Here is a 27,900-nt window from a genome sequence, read left to right on the forward strand (position 1 = left end):
TACATAATTCAAGACGCTGCATTTACTTACTGCTACCTTTATTCATAATCTTTTACTGAATTTTTTTCTTATAATGAAATAACTTATGACAAAATTATAGGAGTAAGTTCTTATATTTTTGAATTATCGTTTCGAAAAATTATTATGTGACTGAACATTTACATATTATCTTCATTAAATTACACATTTCTTCATTAAAATACAATTATACCCAAATTAGTATTTGTTTGAATCTTCTAACTTGAGTTAAGATTCATTTATTTTTATAGCGAACTTAGTATCAAACAAAAGGGGGGAGGGATTGTTAGCAATGGAGTTTGACAGCCCCATTGCTAGCAGTATACCCTATCAGGTCGACCTCCACATGGTTCCCCCTGGAAACTATCGTGAATAATTCTTGTTAAATTTATGACGATGGGCTAACTGACCTGTTTCATCCTCATCTATCATCCTTCACTGGTACCCCGCCGGTGTATACCGATAGCGCGGGTGGAGTTACTACTTCATTAACACCTATAAAGAAGTATCAAACAAAATATTCGAATACTAAAAAAGGTCGACTCGGCTTGTAGATAGTTGTAAAAGACAAACTAATCCACAATAGTAATTTTTGGATAGCTCTGCCGAGGTAGCATAATCATTTGCTAGTAATTAGCTTATTGCTAAATTGTTGTTTTTAGTTTTTAAGTAATACAAAGAAGTGTGATAGTAAATATCGTTTATATTAATTTTTGAAAGTTATTGTTAGAAAGAGACATTCGTATAAGAGAAAGACAAAAGTGTGAGCAAGATCGGAAGTTTTTTATTTGATAGGTGAAAATGGTACGGTAACCCCGCCTGCGCTAACGGGATACGCTGGCGGAGCACCAGTGAAGGGTGATTGATGAGAATGAAAACAGGCCAGTTAGCTCATCATGATGAATTCATCAGGAATTAACCATGATAGTTTCCAGGGGCAACCGCGAGGAGGTCGACCTGGTTTGGTATATTGCTAGCAATAGGATTCTCAGTCTCCATTACTAGCAATCCCTTTCCCCCCAGATCGGAAGTATTGTTTTGTCTTGCTTTGCGTATGCTTTATTTTTTAAAAGACTGAACTTATTTACAACGTAACAAGAGGACGACAACCAGAGAGCTAAAAAAAAAAAGAAAGAAATTTTATTAAAACTAATTAAATTCTATTAATAAAAGTTACAATATAAAATTCCTATATCTAATTATAATTAAAGTTACTGTTGGAAGTGTGTAGCAAGATTGCGTTTTCAAGTCGTCACATAGTCCTGCCTCGTGCTGCAGCGTCAGCAAATACGAATAAAAAATAAAAATAAAAAATATTTTCAATTTAACTTTATTTGCAGTACGTTAAATCATTAAACATTTTACTACAACTATTTTGTACTGTTATATAGGCTTTATGTCGTAATTGAAATAAGTCTTATGTAAACTGAGTAAAAAAAAACTATATAGAATAGATGTATTTGAACAATCGAGTCTTAAAAACTAGTTAAAAATCAGTATACCAACATTAACTTTTGCCTAATATCTTGAAAGAAAAACAAAGCGCGCCATTTTTAGTGTTGCAAGTAATTTGACTTAAACTTACCCAAATCAGATGGCCATTTTTTTCAATTTGAATTTAGAATTAATTTTAAAGTAATAACAACAATATTGTTGTTATAAAATATATATTTATGTACAAATTAATAAAAGAAATAAAGATATTATATGTATTATTGTATACAGATATGTATTAATTTTGATTTTAATTGTATGAGTTACTTATATATGTCAACATATTTCATATTTTTTAATAGAAACATCTATATTGTTTCCTTCTATTATTGTACGCACACTGCCCGCTAATAATTAATGCTCCTTTCCACTCAGGGTTTGCTGGAAGAGAACTCTTACAGAGTTAAGCTCGCCTGTTGTACATCTTTATTTTATATATATTATATGTTGTAATTTTTTGTGTACAATAAAGAATAAATATATAAAAAAAAATCGAATTTGAATTTAGGTATGTTTTTTTTTACAAGATCTGCTTACTTTAAGACTAGATGTAGTTTTGTAATATGTCCAGTTTTAATTATTATTATTAAATGTCAAATAGAAATTCTTGTCAGTTATAATGTTACTTATATTGATTGTCAATAGATGGCGTTAGTGAAGCTATGTAGTCGAGGGCTCGCTGTATCGCCGCTGGTATGGGCGGTGGCGTTGGCAGATGATCACCCTGGGCTTGGAAACCATTCTCGTCAGCTCTGTATAGCACATTTATTATCTGTGAATTACAAAAAGAAATTTAACTGTAATTAAATACAGAATTAGTTACGTCCATAGACAAGCACTAAACTAATATATGGGACATCAATCGCGAATATGGCTTAAAACGAAAAAATAACATTTTTTAAAGAGTGATAATGAAATGGGGATGAAAAGACAGGTCAGTTAGTTCATCATGACGAAATCAACGATAAATTAGTCACGATAATTTCCAAGGGGAACTGCGTCGAGGTCGACCTGATACGATTTTTGATAATAATAGGGACTAACCTCCCCATTACTAACAGTCTCTTGTGGAGTGGAAGGGATTATTAGTAATGGGGACTACCAATCCCATTGCTAGCATTATACCCCGCCAGGTCGACCTACACGTGGGCTTCCCTTGAAATCATCGTGCTGAATCCCCGGTGTATTCATCACGATGGGTCAACTGACCTGCTTTTTTATTCTCACCTATCATCCCTTACTGGTGCCCCGCTAGCGTATACCATTGTCATCTATTAAAAAAATAGTCCCTTCCTCCCCCAGGCCATGTGTCAGTTATAGGTATCAAGACATACGAACTGACCTGGCCATCAGGCGCTGTATATTGGTACTGGCCTTCCACCAGAAGGCTGGGTTCGCTGCCGCTGGACTGCACTGAGCCGCGCTGTTCATGGTATATTCCGCCTTCTGAAAAACAATTACCAAAAATTTATTTAAATAAATACATATTAATGTCGCAAACACAATAACATAACAATACCCTTGAGGGTCGTAGCTAGACCCAAGTTTAAAGTAAGGCAAAAGAATTTTTTGATAGGGCAGAAACCATAATTAAGTGATTTCAAAAGCGAATCTGTCTAATTTTCTTGGCGGCCTTCATTTTAAGGTAGGGCATTGCCCCTAAATGCCTCCCATCCCCTAGCTACGACCAAGCATTCCTGCCATTCCCGTGGGTGTCATAAGAGGCGACTAAAAGAGGGCGAGGGATAAGTAGCAGCGTCCCTATTAAAACATCTCCAAAGCCTAACTGTGGTTGCCAATCTGCCTGCCAAGCGTGGCAACTACTACCGAAACTCCCTTAGGGGTGGGTTTATGTTCATGCAGTAGACAGTTAAAAGCTGATGTGATGATGAAGACGTACTGTTTTTGTGAAAATCGCATCCAATTTGGTGCAGTAAGTTTTGCGTAATGCCGGAACACACATAAAAACAGACTTCTGCTTTCTATTGAAACCGTCGTGGATAATCCGAGCAGTAAGTACTTTATACCATTCTCAATTTCGTGTATAATATAGTATATGTCATATATGCGTAAGTATATTTGTTATTCATATATATTTATTATTTTATATATGTAATTTTAGTATGTATGTATATCAGGCTGCAGTACTTTAGGATGATCTCATTAGAAAAACGCAGGAAAGTCTCTGACGCCATATTTATGTATAAACTTATAACATATAAATTACATTGTCCTCAGTTATTAAGCCTTGTAAAATTGCGAGTCTCCTTCTAGATTACCTCGTGGACCTATAACTCCGCTAATATCCATTTAGAAGAACTGTTCTGGGTAGTAATTCTCCAATGGTAAGGTTCTGTAAGATTATAAATAGCTGCAGTGACCAGGTCGATATTAATTTTGATACTCCAATTGTTATTGTACGAAATATCTATAAATATATAAAATGAGTCGTGCTGCTGGATCTGCTTATGGATATGGTGGCTTTAGTTGTTAGTTGTTAAGTATTTAATAATAGTTGTATATATATTTCTCTGTACTTATTGTTATACATGTATTAATATACTGTGTTTGCCTATAAAAAATTGTTACACTTTTCTAAGCTCCATAATTGTATATATATTTACATTATTTTGTGGAAACAATTGTTGGTAAACCTAAATAAATAAATAAATAAATAAATAAATAATTACTAGTACCGCATTCGAGTATTCTGACACTTCCCTACGGTTGACTGGGAGAGAATGCTTTTAGCATTAAGTCCGCCATGTACACATATATGTACTAATGAATAAATAAATAAATAATTCCTTGTCAAATCATCAGTTGGAAAACATCTCGGTTATTTTTTGATTAATTCGTCATTATTGCCAACTGACCTGACCTTTATCCTTGCCTATAATCCTTCACTCGTTAGAAAGATTGAGAATCCCATTGCTAGCAATATACCCAACCAGGCTTGTTTCGCGGTTCCCCCGAACTATCATGGTTAATTCCTGATGAATTCATCATGATGGGCTAACAGCCTGTTTTCATTCTCATCTATCACCCTTCACAGGTGCTCCGCCAGCGTATCCCGTTAGCGCAGGCGAGGTTACCATACCATTTTCACCCATAAAAAAAAATCCTTCACTCGTGCCCAACCAGCCTACACTGTGCAGGTGAGGTTATTTGGGCATGTGTGCGTTGGTTTGCCCTAGCCGATCGGGTAGTTCCAAGTTTATTTTACTGGATTTGCAGTAATAACGAATTTGTCGTTGTTTTGGATACAATAACTATATAAATTTACAATATTTTGAATATATATATATATATATATATATATATATATATATATATATATATATATATATATATATATATATATATATATATATTCTAATAAGAATTATGAAAGAGATTTATCGAGCAATATATATAGGGGCCGCCGTAGTCGGTATATAGTCGACCAAATAGGCGACGTGCTGAAGAAGGGCCAAATTAAAAGTATATATATATATATATATATATATATATATATATATATATATATATATATATATATATATATATATATATATATATATATATATATATATATATATATATATATATATATATATATATATATACGAAGAGGTGACGGTATATAATGATTAATAGAATTAAATTATAACGAATGACGTGAATGTGGCTGTTGATTAGTGGGTCGTCGCAATTTGCTTCACACTTCACGTTCCTTTCAGCAACCATAGATTATGCAGTAACAGAGGTTATCATTCCATTTTCATCCAAACAAAACAAGTCTTACCAGTTTGTAACGCCCATTTATAGGTGCCATCAGGGTTGGGACCCTCAAAGTCATTCCTGATGATGGCTTCCTGTTGCTGACAGCACACCGTCGTCACTATCATCAGGACCTGTAAATAAATGTTGAAATTTATGGCAAAGATCCTTTTAAAGTTATTAGAATGGAAACGATATTGTGCTATTCAAACGACGTTCGTACCAAGTCTTCGTCTGTACCAACAAACATTATATATTTTCCATTCTGGTGATTTCAATTGTGACAAAATCATTTACTTTGATTAAAAATCTAAAATGCTGAACCAAATTTGATAAAATTTCTGTTAGACCAATCTATATCTTTTCAATACGATAAAAAAAAGAATTTTCCAAATCGATTTAGAACTGATGGAGTTATGATATAACAATCATAAAACAAAAAAAAAAATTAAAATTTAATCGAGAACCTACTTCTTTTTGAAATCGGTTGAAAAGAACATAAATATTTTCAATTTTTTAAATGTATTATTAGGATTTTAGTTCAAGCCAGCTGGTCGTCAGGGCAGGCTAAAGTTTTTTTTTGATGGATGAAAATGGTATGGTAACCCCGCCTGCGCTAACGGGATACGCTGGCGGAGCACCAGTGAAGGGTGATAGATGAGAATGAAAACAGGCTACAAACAACATCTATATATATCATATTGGGGACTAGCGGCCCGTCCCGGCTTCGCACGGGTGGACATTTTTCATTTTAAAAAGTGGCCATTAAGGCTGCACACGCGACGAAAGCTTAAAAATGGAGTAACTTCTCCCGTTCTCCCAACATTTCTCTTCACTGCTCTGCTCCTATTGATCATAGCGTGATGAAAAGTATACCATAACCTGCCCAGGAGTATGAAGAATAATTGTACCAAGTTTCGTTAAAATCCGTCGAGTAGTTTTTGTTTCTATAACGAACATACAGAAAGACAGACAAAAATTTTACTGATTGCTGCATTTTGGGTATCAGTATCGGTCACTAATCACCCCTGATAGTTATTTTGGAAATATATTTCATGTACAGAATTGAACTCTCTACAGATTTATTATAAGTATAAATAGATAGAAGATAACACCTGTGTGACATTCTCTTTCTATATTATATATGTAGGTTTATTTAATGTTTTCCACATTATCTTAATTTGGATGACCTTAGCTCATCCACACAGCTTTAGTTTTATTGGCATTACGAAACCCTATTATAATATCGTTATAGTCCAAAAAAAAAACGTCAGTTTGCGTAACTTTATTAGTGTTACAAATCTCTCATCTTATTTGTGTAGCGGTCATAATGTGGGTGTATTTTCATAATTTCTAAACTTATATAAAAAACACGTGAGAGAGAAACTTTGCGCTTACTCAGTTTGATTAAAGAGGAAAAAAAAAATTTTTTTTTTAAATTGTTGTTATTGTGTTTCTTTTCTTTCTTTTTTTTTTTTTGGTTAGGTTTTCTCTTATACGTTGGGAAGGCAAAAGGACTAAGTCTGTACAGCCATTGTCTTCAGTTTATATCTGGTAATTTCGTATTTTTTTAAATCGATCAATCTCAAGGGATTTTACTTCTTATTTTATTGATTCTGAAATAAAAAATGCTTTGCTTGTATGTATTCGTTCGACACAAGCTATTAGTTTTAAAGATGAAATTGAAACTTTAACTCACAATAAGCGAATTCACAAAAGAAGCAAGTTAGTATATACTATATAGCAAGTTATAATCTATATCTTTTTAAACAAAAGATACTAAGAATAGACGGCAGACTAGCTAATGCAGAGGTTTCGTACTATCTAAAGTCTCTTATTATTTTAAGTATTGAATGTCATTTATCTAATTGTTTTTGATGCACATATTAAAACTCTGCATGGTGGCTTGCAAGTTATCTTAAATTATGTCAGACAGTACTGGATATTTCGTTTAAAAATCTTGTTGTAAACAATTAGCAGTAGTAAAGATGTCATTATACTCTCTAATGTCTTTAAAACAAGTAGTCAAAAATACATCCTAATATTGACTTAGGTATTGTTTCTGGCATGTTTGCAGAGAACAGGGTTAATGATTTTATTGCTATTTTACGTAATTATAAGGCAAACTTTCATGAAAGATTAATGACAATAAGTAATCATATTGTAAAGACTGTATTCCTCACTGCATGCTCGTACCTGACGACAAGAGATTTTATAATGAAATAATTTAAATTTGTATTTTGTAATTAATGTATATTTTAAAAATAATAATAGTTTGTTTAATGAATAATATAAAAATGTAAACTATGGGTATATACCTGAAAATAAAGAGATTTATTATTATTATATTATTATTATTGTAGTCTTAGTGAAAGATAGATAGATACTCCTTATTGTTTCCTCCAAAAGATTACAATAGTAAACTTATTATAAATACGAACAATTACAAGAAATGTTCACAATGTGAAAACAATGGGCGGCCTTATCGCTAAGAGCGATCTCTTGCAGGCAACCTTTGGATGGAGAGGAGTAATTATAAACAATTTGGTGGGAGGCACGATGAAAAATTCTGTTAGTTCTAAATATGGAGATGTGATAATAGATTACCACCTGGTAAATGGCTTTTGGACCGAGTTGTAGATAAATATCCAGGTGCAGATGGTACAACACGAGTTGTTACATTTAGACATAAAAAAGATTTTCTTAGAGACCTATAAATAATAGTATATTAATTTATTTTAACATATATTATATAAGTAGGTAGGTATTGTATATATATATAGTGTATGTATTTATGTAATATTTTATTATATATTTTAATATTTTATTTAACTGTATATTTGTTTATGTATTAATAGTTGTAGCACTTCAGCTGCCCGCTAACGAAATGCTTTCTCACTGTACTGCGTTGACTGGAAGAGATCTCTGTCAGAGATAAGTCCACCCTTGCTCACAACATTTATAAATACATTATTTTATATGTAAGTTACAAGTGCAATAAAGAATATATTTTATCATACATATATATATATATATATATATATATATATATATATATATATATATATATATATATATATATATATATAAGTTGTGCCCTTTGCCACTAAATAATTGAAATTTTGCTAATTTTTTCACCACTTATATACCAATTTGATTTTTGTTATCTCACTTTGTGTTACTTGTTTACTATATTGTGAAGGACTATAGTAGTCCTTGGGTAGAGCGGAATGTTTAGTTAATAACTGCTATATAAACTCTTTGTTGGCACTTTATACAAAAAAAGAGAAATAATGTTTTTTATTTGACACCTTTAAGTGTGACGTCCTTGCACAAATAATAGAAACACATTCAAGATCAATATACGACTTTATTTTTGTTCAACTATAATTTGCTATAAACCTAAATGAAGCAGACATTTGTCAACTGTCAGCATTGTGGTGAACCTTTGCCGAGCATTTTAGAATACAATATAGCAGGAAGTAATCTTACTGTCGTCCCTCGGAATAATTTGGTTTATTAACTGTGTTTTCTATCAACAGAGAATTAGTTGGGAATTGAAATTGACAAGATTGATGAATGTGGAAGAAGCGAAAGAGGTTTGTTTGAATCGAAGCATTTGACGTTCCATTGTTTCTGCCTACCCTAATGGGAGACAGGCGTGACAGATATGTATGTATGTAGGTATGAAATTGACAGATACTGTTTTTTTTTTATCGGCTACATTCAAATTCACGTTCTTATGCAGTTTACGGGGATAAGTCACGGTAGATTTTTTAAACTAAAAAGAAATGGTAACCCCGTCTGTGCTAAGATTTTAATAAGAGACAGAAGAAATAAAAAGGGAGGGAGGGGGGAGGGGGAGGTAAGGATATTTGTACTTTGTTAAATTTTAAGTTACGAGGATTATACCAATCGCTATTGTATCCTGTTTTGTTTCACAGGATGGTAATAGAACGGTAACCTCGCAGGCGCTAACGGTATACGCTGGAGATACACTAGTGACGACGACAGGAGAGAAAAGGTCAGTTAACCCATCGTGATGAATACACCTGGAACTCAGCAGGATGGTTTCCAGGGAGGTCGATATGAAAAAGTATATTGCTAGAAATGGTACTGGTAGTTCGCATTACTAACAGTCCCTCTCCCCTCATTGTATCCTGTTAGGACGATCTGCACACGGCCCTCTGAATGCCATTGTAGTTATTTCTCGGTGAATTTACCACGATGGGCCACCACTCTGCCAACGTAAAACGTAGACGGTATTAATATTCATGTCAAATTAAAAATATAAGTTTAAATTTAAAAGATTTTTACGGCTCAGTACCAACTTACATACAGGCATTGCTCCATACTATGAATCAATCATAAAATTCTGTATTTACTCTGTAAATACCTTAGATTATAAAGTTTATAGATTGGCAATGTAAAAGAGAGAAAACATGAGGCACATAGGTAACTAGAACACTTATTTACACGATATGAGCTCGAAGTAAATTTGGCAGGAGTATGATGAAAGTAAGTTCTAATTATTTTTATGTTTTTAAGTGAATTACGCACAGTTTTAAGAGTGTAACTATAGTTAAAAATAAAGTGTGCGGTACCTGTAACATAAATTAGAAAAAAAAAGAAATATAACACTGCACATTTTTCAAAAAAATATGTTTCAAATATTTATCTCTTTATGATATTACTAGTATAAAACAATCAGATATATTTTGTACAATAATTAGTAGAAAAACATATGTAATTTAAGCCGAGAAACTTCTACGATTTAATTTAAAATTGTAATAAATATTTTAATTTTTGCTATTGCAACTTCAATTTCATATAAATTTAAAACCGTCTCGTGCACACGTCTACAAAATACGCAAACAAGTGAAACCATTTTCTTTTTTCTTTTTTATAATTGCGTTGCCAGTTAGTACATATACTCTTTGGTTATATTGTAACCTTGTAATTGTTACTTTTTGGCTGATGGCTTTCGCCAAAGTCACAATAAATGAAAAAAAAAAATCTCTTTGGTTACTGCGTCTATGGCTAGTACATTCATTATTTATTGATCTTATCATCGATTTACGAATATTTTGTAATAATTCATTCAAGCTTACAAATATTTAACGGTACGTAATCATTCGTTATTACCTTGGAAACTTGAATAAAACTAGGTACTTAATAATGTTAACACCTATTGATTGACACGTAGGTATCTATATAACATTGGAAAAGCGCGCGAAATGTCACAGATTAAATAGTTTTAATGAAGATGCGATTATGTAAGACAGATTAACAAATACAGTTGCTAATTGCAAAGCCAGTTTGGTAAATAGTAAATTTTTAAGGCAAAGAACGACGAGATGTTTCGTAAACATATTTAGGTTGAAAAATCACATGCAAAATTTTAAATGAAGATAATGGAATATGTACCTGCAAATAGGAATTGCTTTACCGAGTTAAATTTCAATAAATAAAATTAATTAATTATAGATATAAGTCAGTGGATGCAGGTGACTCAGGACCGTTTCTTATGGTCATCTATGAAAGAGGCCTATGTTTAGCAGTGGACAGATAATGGCTGAAATGACGATGATGGTACACATATAATAAAACTGTATCTAGACAGGATAGATACAAAGATATGAAGAGATATTTAAAAAAAAATAAGGGAGCTTCATAAGAAAAAAAGTCGTTTTGAAGCCAAAATATTTTTTAGTTTTTTTTTTTAAACGAGCTTAGAAGATGGTTCTCATTTGATTGTATTTTTTTTATTTGTTACCTCATAACTCCATTAGTTATAGACCGATTTGGAAAATTCTTTTTACCTGAAAAAAATATACTTACAGATTAGTTTTGTATATAATACATTTCATTAAAACCATTTATTTTTATTCTTTAAATAGATATTTATATAAATTTTATCAAAATCGACTCAGCACTTTATTTATTACAGTAGTGACTGTATGTTCGTTTGTTCCAACAATGCGCTAAAAGTACTGAATTAATTTGAATGCGGTTTTCCAGTTGTACTCTTAAAAGGTGGAACTTAAAATTTTATGTATTTTTTATCCTGGCAAGTCATCTAAGAGTTTATTTCAACTTCTACCCATAAATGAATGAAACAAATGAAAGGCAACAGAAGTGAATGAATGGTTCAGGAATGGCAACGCATGTGGGGTATCATGGGCGAAACAGTATACTCTGTTATGTCCATGGTACTACTCATTATAGACATAGGCGACGGTTACTACTTCCCATAAGGTAGGCTGTCAGCTTGTTTGCCATTCTGAGTTGCATCAAAAAATGCATACGAAAGTGGCGGCTAGAAGCTTATAATAAATAAAAAGAAAATCAATCTTCAATCTTTGATCAATAGTTCAATTGTCATAAAGTTGATAATATATTAGCAAATTTGTACAGTATCGATTACAATCTTTGATATTTAGTGCAGTGGAAACGCAAAAGTCACAGAAACTGAGAATGCGGTGACATTAATCGTGACTGCTAAGGTTGTCAACCTTTTCTTATGAGAATGTAGTACGTTTCAAGCAAATGTCGTCTTGTGATGACAAAATAAAAATAATAATCATCATAACTTTTCAATGCATTAAAAAAATTAACCTGATCTGGGGAAATTCTAATCGAATTACTGGCAACACTAAAAAAAGACGGGAACGGGTTTCTAAAAAAAAAAATTTGTGATTGACGGAAAATTTTAGTTGCTGACTCATATAGAAAATTTATCTGAACTTTTACTATAAGTAAAAATTAAAAGAATTAGGTAATAAATATGAGTTTTTTAATTTATCGTTATAGGTAATCTTAGGAGGTAAAATCAGGATGCGTTCAAACATACCAATCAAATGAATAAATGCATGATGAGAACTGTCTACTTTTTGAAGTCGGTTAATTATAAATTTGTTTATATGTGTTTACGAATGTAAATCAATGTACTCATATAAGCCCGTCCCTTTTCGTGTGACTGTCACCGCGTGACTTTATCTACATGATTTGACATTTGTATCGCATTCCCGCCAAAATGTCATTACGTTCCGTTACATGTAATTGCATTTATTTAATTTAAAGAGGCTACCATACTTTACAACCTTAACAAACATAGACATATGGGGGGGGAGGGATTGTTAGTAATGGAAATTAGTAGTTTTATTGCAAGCAAAATCAGGTCGACCTCCACACAATTTTCCCTGGAAACCATCGTGGTTAATTTTTATGAATTTATCTCGATGGGCCAACTGGCCTGTTTCATTCTCACCTATCACCTCTCACTGGTGCTCCGTTAGCGTACACCGATTGGCTGATTGCAACTCAATGAAAAAAGAGTTTCAGAAAGTTTCTTGAGAGCCGGCAACGCGCACGTGACATCCCTGGCGTTACAGGCCTTTATAAGCTACGGTAATTCCGTTTACCATCAAACGGGCTTGTTAGCCAACATGGTAATTTAAAAAAAAGTCGTAATTCCCCCTGGAAACTAGAATTCGTCAGGATGGGCTAACTGACCTGCTTTCATCCTCATCAGTCATCTATCACTGGTGCTCCGCCAGTGTATACCGGTAGCGTAGACGGGGTTACCATACCATTATCACCCATTAAAAAAAGCGGTGGCCGTTTAGAATGAGGCGGGCCGTATGCTGCAAACGAAAATGAATCAATGCGCTCTTGGCCTGATTTTTTTATAATCAATTTGTAGGGCGTATATTTCTATTACTAATACTAGTTGATTTAACCGAAAGGTCAAGGTGAGGTTAAAGGTCGTAAAAAAGGTGCTTTTAAGGAGATTATTATTGATTGATTTATTCATGACCTCGCTGGTGTAGCGGTTCAAGATATCGCCACACATTCCGATGGTCGCATGTTCGATCGCCGCACAATAAGAACATTTATCTAGGGTTGGGTAATATATATATATATATATATATATATATATATAGCAATATCTATATATTTGCCTATTTATTTTTTTGTTGCTTTCGAATTTTTGTTTCTCGAATTTCTTTTACTAATATGCTCTATGGTACAGGTACATTTTTAATTTTACGAACTTTTTTTTTTATACCACTGAGGTGGCAAACAAGCATAGCCTATGAACGCCTGCAATACCAGAGGTATAACGCGCGCGTTGCCGACCCTGAAGGAACTTCTTCACCCCCCTTTTAAAGAACCCCATGCTGTAGTCTCTTGCGAAAACCTCGGCAGGGTGCTGACGACTTCAGTTTTGTTACGTACACCTTAAATAAATTTAAATATTTAAATGTATGTAAATTTTATTATTAAATGTTTATTATTTAAAAACAATATACCACTCTTCATTCGTTTCTGTCTCCGGATCGGACCTTCTCTTTGTGAATGCCGACTTTGATTTAGTAATGAACTGACACGAAATCTTTGCATCTAATTTAGTACAAGCAGAGCCAGTTTCGGCGTACCTGTCGCTCCTGGAGCGGTTTTTTTTATGCGTGAAAATGAACGAAACAGTATACTCTGTTATGTGCACGGTACTGCTCATGTCTATAAGCGACGGTTACCACTTTCCATTAGGTGGGCCGTCAGATTGTTTGCCATTCTAAGTTGTATAAAAAAAATTCATATTTTATGTTATGATGAATTTATATTAATAAAGAAATTGTGCGTAATATAGATATATATATATATATATATATATATATATATATATATATATATATATATATATATATATATATATATATATATATATATATATATACTCATATAATATTTATTTGTGTTCGTGTTAAAAGAGAATACGTTAGAACTACATATAATTTTAACAGGAGATTTAAAATTGTTGTGATGATTCTATATTCTTACTTTAAATAGAATCAGAGTTACACTTTAATTTATGACTAATTAATAGTATAAAGAGGGGGGAAAGGGATTGTTAGTAATGGAGACTGAGAATCCCATTGCTAGCAATATACCCAACCAAGTCGACCTTCTCGCGGTTCTCCCTGGAAAGTATCATGGTTTATTCCTGATGAATTCATCATGATGGGCTAACTGGCCTGTTTTTATTCTTATCTATCACCCTTCACTGGTGCTCCGCCAGGGTATCCCATTAGCCCAAGCGGGGTTACCATAACATTTTCACCCATCAAGAAACAATAGTATAAAAGAAACATTGTAGTTTTGAAAATAAACTACCTTATTTCTTGCGCCTTTTACATGCGAGCGAAGCCGCGGCACACAGACAGTACGTTATATAAATAAATTGCGTAAATTACTAGACGGTGTCAATTATTAAAACGTTCAAATGTTTACACGAACAGTTATATTTTAGGTTATGAAAACGCGCCACAGATAGTAAAATGATTAGCGCCATTTTAAAATTTCTAATGCAGTCTTTGTGACATCTGTGACATTTTTGGTGTATTGCAAAATATTTGTCAATGATTTTTGCAAACATACTGACGCTCCGTTTGCGGATAGCAACGTAGATATCTAAGCAGAGATATGATTAAGAGACGAAATGAAATGAAATGAGTTTATTTTGCTAGAATGCAGGTAATTTTAGATGATAGAGGTTTATATTTCCCGTGTACATTCTGCCTCTATGTCGGCGTGCAAATTTTTAACAATATAATAAATTTATTTATATATATATTCTACATTATATTTCCTTTTGTTAGTCATACAATATATTATTATTATTTATTACAGTAAACGGAAAATAAAAGCCTGTACAATAGTTGTCCAAATTAATAAAATATTTTAACAACTGTATCTCTTGTGTAGGTTGTGGAGTGCATTTGTTTTTTTAGCGAAGTGTGCCAAATGCAATGTTAATTATTATAAATAATTGAAAAATTTTAAATACACTATCGTGATTTAACGAGATGAAATAAAGACGTTTTACCAGAGGGAGACTTTGTACAAAAGTCGTTTGCTTGGCCACCTCTGTCCTAATCGTGTTTCTGCCGTGAAGCAGTTGTGTTTGCATGGCTGTGTTTCGGTTTGAAGGATGGGATATGGCAGTGAATTTACAGGGTACAGAGGAATAACACCTGAGTCCTCAGGAATATATATGGGCGAAATATATACTCTGTTATGTATATACTATCATGTCTATAGGCGACCGTTACGACTTTCCATCAGGTGGGCCGTCAGCTTGTTTGCCATACTAAGTTGCATAAAAAAAAACGTCAAGAAAAAAGGAACGCCATAAGGAACGGTTCCGAGCCACCTGCATCCACTGACTTTCTCTGCAATGCATTCGAGATCGTCGCTCCATCTAGTGGGGGAGGAGGGTCGTCCGACACTGCCTTTGCCTGTACAAGGTAACTACTTTAAGTAATAAATTTATTTATTTACGTGTAATTTAATTAACATTTATACATAGTGTTTTTGATATATATATATATATATATATATATATATATATATATATATATATATATATATATATATATATATATGATGTCACGTATAGACACCACAGAACCACACGCTGAGTGGCGGCCACGTTGGCAATAAATGTTTTCTTTCTTTCTTCCTTTCAAAAAGGAGATACTCAATTCAGCTGTATTTTTTACATTCGTTACCTGGCAACTCCGTCATTTATAAACCGATTTGGAAAATTCTTTTTTTTTTATCTGAAATGATTTGTTTATTGTTGTCTCTGCTTATTGTATTCCTTGTTTTATCTACTCTTAGTATGGTCACATAGAAATTTTATCAGCAGTTTGCTTTATAAATCAAAATAACTTTGCTACGATTAAATGCGGTCTTTTTTTTATTTATACAACTTAGAATGGCAAACAAGCTGACGGCCCACCTGATGGAAAGTGGTAACCGTCGCCTATAGACATGAGCAGTACCATGGACATAACAGAGTATACTGTTTCGTCTTTTTTGGAACTAAATCTTAAATCATATCTGTATGCCAATCAATATAGACAATTATTTGATATTAAATTCAATTATGCGAAACCCATTGACTATTTAGAAGCGCGTGGATCCATTAAAGCTGTCATAAAACTAGTAGTGACCTTTAGCCGCTGGTTCTAAAACTTTTACGCTTACCATTAATACATCCTATAACAAAGCCGTAAACGTTGACCATGATATCGCCATCTTTGGTATTTCTTTAGTGCAGTTCACTGGGCTTATTAATAATATGGATTGGTAGTTAGGTCTTCTCTAATTGTATAATTGTTAGTATACATTGACCCTTATCTGTGAGAGCTGTATACACATTTAATTGATGTGTCCATATGGCCTTAAGCTTGGTAGTGAGGGGTGAGATGTTTTTGTTCAAGTAAACTTAGATTTAAGCATTTTTGAATAGTAGTTTTTCACTTTTTACTTACTAATAACATTGTAAATTGTCTGCTTAATTGTTGTGAGCATATTGTTGGTGTGTCTTTTATAAATAAATAAATAAATAAATTTAAATTTTTTTTGTAATAAAAGAAATTTGCTTTTTATGATTAATAGAATAGGCCACCCTTTCGTTTCCAGTAGGCGTCGTAAGAGGGGTATCATGGGCGAAACAGTATACCCTGTTATGTTCATGGTACTGCTTATGTCTATAGGCGACGGTTATTACTTTCCATCAGGTCGGCCGTCAGCTTGTTTGCCATTCTAAGTTGTATAAAGAAAAAAAATAGTCGCTAGGATATTATTATTTCACATGACGATAACTGACGGGTCAAGGACACTTTCAAAATATCTACAGTGCGATAGAGGGTCATACTCTAGCACTTGTTCTAAGCTGTGCTCACTTTGAGAAACACAGTTCGTCTGTAAGGGTCACTCAAGGTTAATAAACATGATATAATTAATTATTGACTTTTCGCTTTTTTTATTTATTTAAGTAAAATACTTATTATTTTATTTAAATATAAAAAAAAAATGCGAAACTTGTTAAGTAAGTTTGAAATAAATTAATAGTATATTAATTTATTTGAAACTTATATGTATAATAGGTTAAAAGAAAGATATTTTTTTATACAACTTAGAATGGCAAACAAGCTAAAGGCCCATCTGATGGAACTACCTACCGTGAAGCAGATGTGTTTCAGTTTGAAGGGTCTTTTCTATGCAGTAACTCTTCCCCTTTTTTTTAATGGATAATAAAGGAATGGTAACCCCGCCTGCGCCCCCCCATCACCCCCATGATTGTTAATTAATTACCCAGGAGGAACCATATGGACATCGACGTAATAGAGTGTATTGCTGGCAATGGAACTTTAAATCGCCATTCCTAACAATCCTTTTTCCCCCAGCGAGGGACGTTAGGTGAGGACGAAGCAGGTCAGTTGGCCCATCGTGACGAATTCAACAAGAATTAATCACGATAGTTTCCAGGAGGAACCGCGTGGAGATCAACTTGATATTGTTAGCAATGGGGACTAACAGAGATTTATCGAGCAAGAATGAATGGAGATGTCGGTAGGGGCCGCCCTAGACGGACGTACGTCGACCAAATAGGCGACGTGCTGAAGAACGGGCCAAATTAAAAGTACCCGTAACCGACGAGCGTGTATGAAAAGATTGATGAATGTGGAGGAAGCGAGAGAGGTTTGTTTGAATCGAAGCATTTGGCGTTCCATTGTTTCTGCCTACCCTAATGGGAGACAGGCGTGACAGATATGTATGTATATATGGGAACTAACATTCCTGTTAGTAACAATGCCTTCCTCCACTACTGCATATTAGTATTCGTGCGACTGTCTCGCCCTCTATTCTCAAGAATTTTTATACCGATTTTATTGTACACGAAGGCTTCTGTCGCGGCTTACCAGACGACAGCGTTCCATGCTCTCAGCACGATGCGACTTTATTTTTTTTAACAGACTTCAAATAATATTCGGAATTCATATATATATATATATATATATATATATATATATATATATATATATATATATATATATATATATATATATATATATATATATATATATATATATATCATGGGGTTGAATTTTTTATCCTTCTATATATATATATATATATATATATATATAATCCTACACCTTTGGATCGGGTACAGATCATAAATATATGACTGATTATTAATTTAATTAATTTTTTTGATTACAACATTATTATATGTAAATTAATAATAATACGTAAATACAGAATTTATTTTTAACATTATTAATTAGCATATAAATAAGTTGAATTTTTTATCCTTCTTGTGTGTATATATATATATATATATATATATATATATATATATATATATAATGTATTATTTATTTTTTATAGGTATACATTATTAGTTGTTTTTTTTTATTTTACCTATCCCAATAATGAAGTACCGCGTTCGTGATTCACAGTTCATCCCAAAGGTTGATTAGTAGAGAATGCTATTAACATTAGCATTAAGTCCACCTTTTGTACCATATTTTCTTTCGATAATTTATTTAAACAAATAATAGAATTGTTGAGTAGGTACCTTCATAGATTAATAATGAATATGGCAATGAATTTACTGGGTACAGAGGAATAACACCTGAGTCCTCAGGAATGGCAACGCATGGGGGGGTATCATGGGCGAAACAGTATACTCGTCATGTTAGTTAGTTATGTCCATGATACTGTTTGAATTTACATAAAATCTTAATATTGTTTGTAGTGGAAAAACTGTATTGCGAGACTTGGCATTTTAATACATTTTTTATGTTTTTAATGGGATAAATTTTACACTAAGAAGGTCAGGGGTCACAACCATTTTTATTGGCGGGAAAAGGATTGTTAGTAATGGAGTTTGACAGCCTCATTGCTAGCAATATACCTTATTAGGTCGATTTCCACGTGGTTCCCCCTGGAAAGCATCGAGAACAATTCTTGTTGAATTCGTCACGATGGGCTAACTGACCTGCTTCATCCTCACCTATCACCCTTTACTGGTGCCCGATACTCCGCCGGTGTATACCGATAGCGCGGGTGGGGTTACCATTCCATTATCATCCATTAAAAAAAAAAAAAAAACGATTTTTATTAATAGAGCAGCTCTTTACGACGTCACAATGTCGACGGAACTTGTCACGAGGAGAATAAACAATTTTTTATTTAAATTCAACCTTTTTTTTTATTATAATACTTAATTATCAGCAATAATCATAAAGAAGTTCTAAATTTAAACATCATTTTATTACAATGCTCAAATATTTATCTACGAAATGTTAATGGCAACATTTAAAATAAACTAATAGCTATTAAATATTAAGCAGATTCTTTATGCAAATTATAAAAATTATAAAATTCTTATAGTCGTTACAATAAACCCGTATTTTTTGGAACCATAGAGCAATGACTTTTTTTTTAATGGATGATAATGGAATGGCAACCCCACCCGCGCTATCGGTATACACAGACAGGGCAGTAGTGAGGGATGATAGGTGACGATGAAGCAAGTCAGTTAGCCTATCGTGACGAATTCCACTAGAATTAACCACAATAGTTTCCAGGGGAACCGCGTGGAGGTCGACCTGACAGGGTGCATTGCTAGCAATGGGTCAATTAGACCCAATTACTAACAATCCGTTTCCCCCACAGAGCAATGGCTGTAGCTGTGTACGCTGAGTGGTTTCAGCATAGAGTAAGCCTATCCCTTTCTTTCGCGTGGGTGTCGTAAGCGGTGACTAAGGGAACGTAATGGTCAAGGCATGAACAGCAGCGTCCCTCTTAAAACATCACCAAAGCTTGCGGTTGCCAACTCGCCTGCCGAACGTGGCAACCACTGGCAAAACTCCCCTAAAGGAAGGCCTATGTTCAGTAGTGGATATATCATGTCTATAGGCGACGGTTACCACTTTCCATCAGGTGGGCCGTCAGCTTGTTTGCCATTCTAAGTTGTATAAAAAAAAGCCTGACCTATTTTACAGAACATTACAACACACACACACACACACACGCATACACATACACAAACACGAGTGCACATTTGCATTTATTATTATTTTTTGTTTATTTTTGTATTGTATTTAATTATTATTATGTTTTATTTTTTTTTTCATTAATTCTACTGCATGAGTCGCATGATTCTGTAAATAAATTATTTCTTTTTGTTTTTTTTTTCTATCCCTCGGTCGTTCAGTTCTCCCAGTCGCCTCTACGACATCCACGGGAGAGGAAGGGGTGGTCTATTCTATACCGGGACCACACGGCGAACTGTAAACCACTGGGTAAAAATATAAATAATTATTACTACATAGTACAAAACAAAGTCGCTGTCGCTGTCTGTCCGTCCCTATGTATGCTTAAATCTTTAAAACTACGCGACAGATTTTGAAGCGGTTTTCTTTAATAGATAGAGTGAGTCAAGAGGAAGGTTTATATATATAATACATGCATAATATTGTAAAGAAACACTGACAAATTTAGAGGTTTCTAATGTGATGTCGTAAATAAACACATTATTTTGCGCTTCCATTGCAAACGCTGGCTGAACACCACGAGATAAATCAAAATAATGTATTACAGTATTGTGCACCTTAAAAAGGTCGACAAAAAAGTTCGCAATGGTATATGTCTATCTCTTTAGGATAACCCATAATACCCATTTTTAATCCTTTACATTTTACGGGAAAAAATGGCTTTTTTACGAAGTGATTTTAATCAATTAAAAGCATTAATTTTTATTATTTTTTTTTTATATTATATATTATGTAGGTATATTTAGTATCAGCATTGCACCCGTGCGAAGCCGGGGCGGGTCGCTAGTATTTTATAATTTACAAACGATTTGAAAAAGGCGGTTCTAAATTCAACTGTGTTGGTTTTGCCATGTAACTCAACGGTTATTCTTTTTTTTTTCAATTATATTTTTTTACTTATAAACTGTAATAATATTGTTTAAAAGTAGATTATTTTATGCAACTTAGAATGGCAAACAAGCTGACGGCCCACCTGATGAAAAGTGGTAACCGTCGCCTATATACATGAGCAGTGCCATGGACATAACAGAGTATACTGTTTCGCCCATGATACCGCCCCATGCGTTGCCATTCCTGAGGACTCAGGTGTTATTCCTCTGTACCCTGTAAGTTCACTGCCATATCCCACCCTTTAAACCGAAACACAGCCATGCAAACACAACTGCTTCACGGTAGAAACACGAATGGGACAGAGATACCCAAGTAAACGACTTTAGTAGAAAGTCTCCCTCTGGTAAATACAGGATTATTAATTAATCTATAATACTGGGTACAGATAAATAATACCAAATTGTTTATTTTGATAAGGCTAAGATTGAGGATAGTGCTTGCGGTCTTAATAGGGCTATATTTTTATAGGTAAAGTGTTACTTTATATATATAAAAATAATAATAATAAAAAAATTTACTTACCGCGAATAATCCAGTTGTAATTTTCATTTTGTTGTTTACAATTAATTTGTAAACATGAACGTCTATAAATCTGCCAAAGTACTTATGTAAATTATTATTTATGTATTTAAAATAAATTAACGCACTCCGATATTTCTTAAGACGTGAAGCCTTGTAATTCCGTGGTTTGAATTTTAAACATAAACTTTTAAGAATTACTTTGAAATTAATAATTTGAATCGTTAAAATTTAAATAACATTTCTTGGCCTTGAAGATAAATTAAAAAAAAGTACTTGCAAATATTTCCCGCCAATTATTTTTATCTATGACAATACTATACTTTTTTATTATTGTCAGGTTCAAGCAATAGCAAGTTACGACTTCACATGTGTTCACAGTCACACAAGACTGTTCATTTATGAATCTGAACGTAGACTATGTCGTGCGAAGATGTTACATAGGTAAATGAATTATGGCAACCCGTGACCTTTCGCGTTGCTGCTGATAGTGAAGTGAACGCTTATTTAGTAATCCTGTCAAGTTTTCCGCATGCGAACGGTGAAAGAGTTATTAATAACGGTCAACAACTTCTAAATAGACAGTATTTAGTTAGCCATTTGGTATTCTAATACCTACTATTTTTTGTCTTAATTAAAAATGCTTCGAGAAAAGCGGGTCAAATTTTTCATACAATTTTGCGTGATAAATAGTTATGAGTGATTACTTTATAACTTCTATATTTGTTTTGTCTTATTAATTCTGCATTAAAAAGTAATGCGTAAACATTCATTTATTTATTAAATAATTAAATATAGATACGTCAAGGTGCATTGTGTGCGTAAGTATATAGAGCATTGATAAAAAAAACGAGTCAGCTAATTTGACAATCTATTGAAAATCCATCAATATTTTTGGATAAAACAGAGATAAATATGTTTTTTTATGTACCTAATAGGATGACCACATTTCGTAGCATATTTTTAATACTGTCAAATAGCGTATTAGCTGACAAAAAGTTGATGACAAAAAAGGTGAGATATGGCGTGAATTTACAGGGTACAGAGGAATAATACCCGAATCCTCAGGAATGGCAACGCATGGAGGGTATCACGAGCGAAACAGTATACTCTGTTACGTCCACGGTACTGCTCATGTCTATAGGCGACGGTTACCACTTTCCATCAGGTGGACCGTCAGTTTGTTTGCTATTCTAAATTGTATACAAAAAAGACGGACGGACAGACAACAAAGTGATACTATAAGGGTTCTAATTTTTACATTGGAGGTACGGAACACTAAAAAAGAGCATTTTGTAAACCATTATTATAATGTAACACGCTGGAAAATGTATGCATTAACTTTATGTGAGAACCAATTCGATCCAGCGTTGTTTTGTAGCATGCAAATCAAGTACTGTGTTGTAACCTTTATATAAATAGAGAATCGAGTCTCAAAAACGGGTCAACTTTAGCTAATTGTCAAATAAGCTATTTATATATGAACAAATATATAATAGTGCGCCACCTACCCTTTGTTTTTCTTTCTTTCCTCGATGCCCTCTATCCAAAGGTTGTTTGGAAGAGATTGCTTAGCGATAAGGCCGCCGTTTGTATCATTTCTGATTACAATTAAATGTATTTACTATTTTATAAATGGTGCAACCAAGTGTAAAATAAATAAATAAATAAAGAGGTATCTTCAGGGTCGGCAACGCGTAATACCCCCGATATTGCAGGCGTTCATAGGCTACGGTAACCGCTTACCGTCAAGTGGGCCGTATGTTTGTTTGCCACCTCAGTGGTATAAAAAAATATATATCACGAGGTACGCTCGTAAAACGTAACGTAACTTACAAAATAAATTTAGCAATGTAACTTCTTGAACTAGAATTCTCAGAAACGTAACGACCTTAGTCACCATTAGGAACGGATTTAAGTGTTAAATAAATATTGTATTGGCCTCTGAACAAATAAATAAATAAATCGATGTCAATATGCCACTTTTGAAGTAGGTAGTTTTTTTTTTTAATTGATGATAATGGAATGGTAACCCCACCCGCGCTATCGGTATACACCGGCGGGGCACCAGTGAAGGATGATAGGTGAGGATGAAGTAGGTCAGTTAGCCCATCGTAACAAATTCAACAAGAATTGTTCACGATGGTTTCCAGGGGGAACCACGTGGAGGTCGACCTAATAAGGCATATTGCTAGCAGTGAGGCTGTCAAACTCCATTACTTACAATCCCTTTCCCCCTTGAAGTAGGCAGTAGGGATGTGTAGTAGATAGTAGACATGTGTAATATCTAATACCTATATATAGAGTTTCCACTGCGATATCGCCCATACCAGTCGGACATCTATATTCATTACGAGCGGGCTCTTGGTCTAAATATTATGTGGATCTTATGGTAACGATGCCGCAGACGAACTAGCTAGAAGAGGCTCAGGAACGAGGGTGGTAGGCCCGTATCCACTTTTTCCTTTTCCGTTCTCGCAATTTCGATTATTAGATTCGTCAAAGATCCACTGACATACAAAACCAAAGATGGATAGAGGCTACTGATTGTAGACAATCAAAATTGGCCGTGCCTACGTTGAATTTTTTTTTTTATACAACTTAGAATGGCAAACAAGTTGACGGCCCACCTGATGGAAAGTGGTAACCGTCGCCTATAGACATAAGCAGTACCATGGACATAACAGAGTATACTGTTTCACCCATGATACCCCCATGCGCTGCCATTCCTGAGGACTCAGGTGTTATTCCTCTGTACCCTGTAAATTCACGCCATATCCCACTCTTCAAACCGAAACACAGCCATGCAAACACAACTGCTTCACGATTGAAACACGAATGGGACAGAGGTACCCAAGCAATCGACTTTTGTACAAAGTCTCCCTTTGGTAAACTACGTTGAATCAACGACTATCAAAACGTTTATTACATCTAGATAGGAAAAACCTCAAAATAATGATAGGGACAATAATGGGCCATTGTCCATTAAACAAACATTTATACACAATAGGAGCCACAGACAGCTCTATGTCGAGGCTGTTTCGACGCCGAAGAAACGGCTGCTCACGTAATTCTGGAATGTGAGGCTGTGGCCCATCAACGTTTAGAAATCCTCGGAGCGGTGAGGTCGCTCCGTGAGGCCTGTGAAGGTCCCAGGAAGCTTCTGTGCTTCCGGGCGGAGTTAGGTTGGCTGTACTAGCCACGACTCATACGCACACCGGCCCAAATGAGAGGCTAAGCGCGGAAAATAGAATCCAATTTACATTGCATAGTCTATTATGTATTGGATAACCTATGGTTAATATATCTGTTATTGGACAGTACACCTATAGAGGGGAGAAGGGATTATTAGTAATGGGGAGGTTATTCCCAATTGCTATCAATATACCCTATCAAATCGACCTCCACGTGGTTCCTCCTGGAAACTATCGTGGCTAATTCTTGTTCAATTCGTTACGATGGGCTAACTGAGCTGCTTCATCTTCATCTGTCATCACTCATAGTGGCTCGTCAGTGTATACCGTTAGCGCGGGCCGGGTTACTATTCCATTTTCATCCATTAAAAAAAACTTCGATATATAGATATTTCTATATATAATATTACCCAGCTTTAGTAGGTAGTTACCTACTTTACAATTTGCCAGTTATCTAACTTCATTTATTTAGCTTCCTGTCCGCTACTTCGTTCGCGCGGATTTCACAAGTAGTAAACCCAATTGAGTAGACCGGGGGGGAAAGGGATTGTTAGTAAAGGAGACTGAGAATCCCATTGCTAGCAATATACCCAACCAGGTCGACCGCCTCGCGGTTCCCCCTGGAAACTATCATGGTTATTTCCTGATGAATTCATCATGATACGCTAACTGGCCTGTTTTCATTGTCATCTATCACCCTTCACTGGTGCTCCGCCAGCGTATCCCGTTAGCGCAGACGGGGTTACCAATCCATTTTCATTCATCAAAAAAACAAAAATTGAGCAGACCGCTTCTAGGCGTCGTAATAAAATAAAATAATCCAATTTTTAAGTTACACTTCCAGTAACATTCCAGAGAAAATGACATTTAATATAGTGCAGTAGTTTTGTCGTGGTATTGGAACATACAGATAGACAGACAAAATATCTAAAAATTATTGTTAGATAGATAGATACCCTTTATTGTTCCCTCCATAAGATTACAATAGTAAACTTATTATAAATATAAACAATTACAAGAAATGATCACAATGAGAAAACAATGGGCGACCTTATCGCTAAGAGCGATCTCTTGCAGGCGACCTTTGGATGGTTATAAACAATTTGGTGGAAGGCACGTTGTTTTGCTTTCTATTGCTATAATTAAATCCACGCCTTACATCTATTTTTCTTAAATATCTTCCATTTAAAAAAATGTCGTTTTATATGGATTGTATACGCTGATACTGGCACCAGAGACCCCGCCTGCGATTGAAATAGGTGACGATGAAATCACGATGGTCAGTTAGCCCATCGTGACGAATTCCACTACGATTAACCACGAAGGGGTTCCAGGGGAAACCGCGTGGAGGCCGACCTGACAGGGTGTATTGCTAGCAAGTGGTCCATTAGACCGCGTTATTAACAATCCCCCCCACCCCCCCACTCGAAGACTGACCATCGCTAGCACTTAAGTACTGCTGGTACACACGCACGGCGATCCACTAGCAGTTTGGAGTAGCAGCCTCTCAATGATGGACAGGACTCATTTATACCAAACAGAGTAAGTACGGCTTCCAGAAGGCTGTTAGTATTATGAAACGTTCACATTTTGCTTGAATCAGTTGAGTGTGGTCCCGCAATGTCCACTGTTGACAGTTATAAATTTAATGGAAAAAAACCCCACCGGTATTAGATAAGGTTCGAACAGAGATAAACCTAGCTAAGCCCATCCTTGCTAGTAAGCAGTTAACTAACTAATCGTCGTATCTTTTTTTACAAGAAATAAAGAATATCTAATGTATTAAATTCTCGTGTCGTGGTGTTTGTTACCAAACTCCTCCGAAACGGCTTTACCGATTTTTATGAAATTTTGTGTGCATATCGGGTAGGTATGAGAATCGGCCAACATCTATTTTTCATACCACTCAATGATAAGGGTGACCCGCCCCAATTTTTTTTTTTATTTAATTGACAATTTTTTTTTATTTTTATTATGATTTAGTATTGTAAAACTATTTTCCAACAGGGGCCCCTTACAAAAATACCTCATATGTACCTCCTTTTAGAGACGTCTCTATGAAGCTCCATTCGATTCTGAGATAGGAAACAAACCATACAACCTTAGAGTGGGTACGGTCTCCCCCATAAACATGTCTATGCCCTCCAGAATTGGGTACTGGCATTTTCCTTCATCTATGGTTCAGGAAAAAAAAAATAAAACAAATCTTTGGCACGTGGTATAAACAATATATACATCTGTATTTACAATCGATCTTAAATTCTAATAAAAAAAAAAGTACATTACGTCACGATATATAAACAAAAAAAAATATAAAACATTATTATTTAATTAATACAGAAAAAAAACACAAAAATAAACAAAAAGAAACGCTATTTTGGGAAGGCACCTATGCAGTTTTGACGATGTAGACTAGAGGAGATTATGTAAATACATACATACATATCTGTCACGCCTGTCTCCCATTAGGGTAGGCAGAAACATTATGCAAATAATATCTAAAATTGGTATTTAAATACAAAACTTAATAGCTAATGAATAATAATGAATATATCTTATATATAAAATTCTCGTGTCACGGTGTTTGTTACCAAAGTCCTCCGAAACGGCTTTACTGATTTTTATGAAATTTTCTGTGCATATCGGGTAGGTCTGAGAATCGGCCAACATCTATTTTTCATACCCCTATGATAAGGGTGACCCATACCCAAATAATTTTTTTTTATTTTTTCAACAAATTTATCCATTTTTATTTTATTATGATTTAGCATTGAAAAATACACACAACTTAAAATTTTCACCGTTTTACGATCAACGTCTGCCTTTTAATAGCGATTTTTATATAAGTGGTAAAACAACGTTTCTGTATATATATATATATATATATATATATATATATATATATATAGTAACGATTTTATATATTATATATATATATATATATATATATATTTCCAAAATAAATACAGTTTTTTTTTTTAACAATATGTCACAACGTTTATATATATATATATATATATAATTTATATATATATATATATATATTATATTATAACTATTTTATATATATATATATATATATATATATATATATATAAAAT

The 27,900-nt window shown here is 34.0% G+C and overlaps 1 protein-coding gene across 1 annotated transcript; it reads right to left on the minus strand.

Annotated features, from left to right (window-relative positions):
* Positions 1-780: 780 nt before the first annotated feature.
* Positions 781-22,060, minus strand: LOC113518677 (endocuticle structural glycoprotein ABD-4-like). Its single transcript, XM_052899048.1, has 4 exons — positions 21,609-22,060; positions 5,300-5,408; positions 2,855-2,958; positions 781-2,284 (listed from the first exon to the last, which is right to left on the minus strand). Exons 1-4 carry the CDS (start codon positions 21,633-21,635, stop codon positions 2,135-2,137), a joined length of 390 nt encoding a protein of 129 aa, XP_052755008.1. The 5' UTR covers positions 21,636-22,060; the 3' UTR covers positions 781-2,134.
* Between the last annotated feature and the right edge of the window lie 5,840 nt (positions 22,061-27,900).

Source organism: Galleria mellonella, unplaced genomic scaffold (assembly GCF_026898425.1).
Source record: "Galleria mellonella isolate WM207_F2 unplaced genomic scaffold, CSIRO_AGI_GalMel_v1 utg121, whole genome shotgun sequence".
Classification (NCBI taxonomy): Eukaryota; Metazoa; Arthropoda; class Insecta; order Lepidoptera; family Pyralidae; genus Galleria; species Galleria mellonella.

Excerpts from the sequence above, each read along its gene's own strand:
- LOC113518677 (XM_052899048.1), bottom strand. The coding sequence starts at position 21,635 with ATGAAAATTACAACTGGATTATTCGCG. Across the intron at positions 5,409-21,608 it reads TTACAACTGGATTATTCGCG|GTCCTGATGATAGTGACGAC; the intron begins GTAAGTAAATTT and ends ATTTATTTACAG. Across the intron at positions 2,959-5,299 it reads TAAATGGGCGTTACAAACTG|AAGGCGGAATATACCATGAA; the intron begins GTAAGACTTGTT and ends ATTGTTTTTCAG.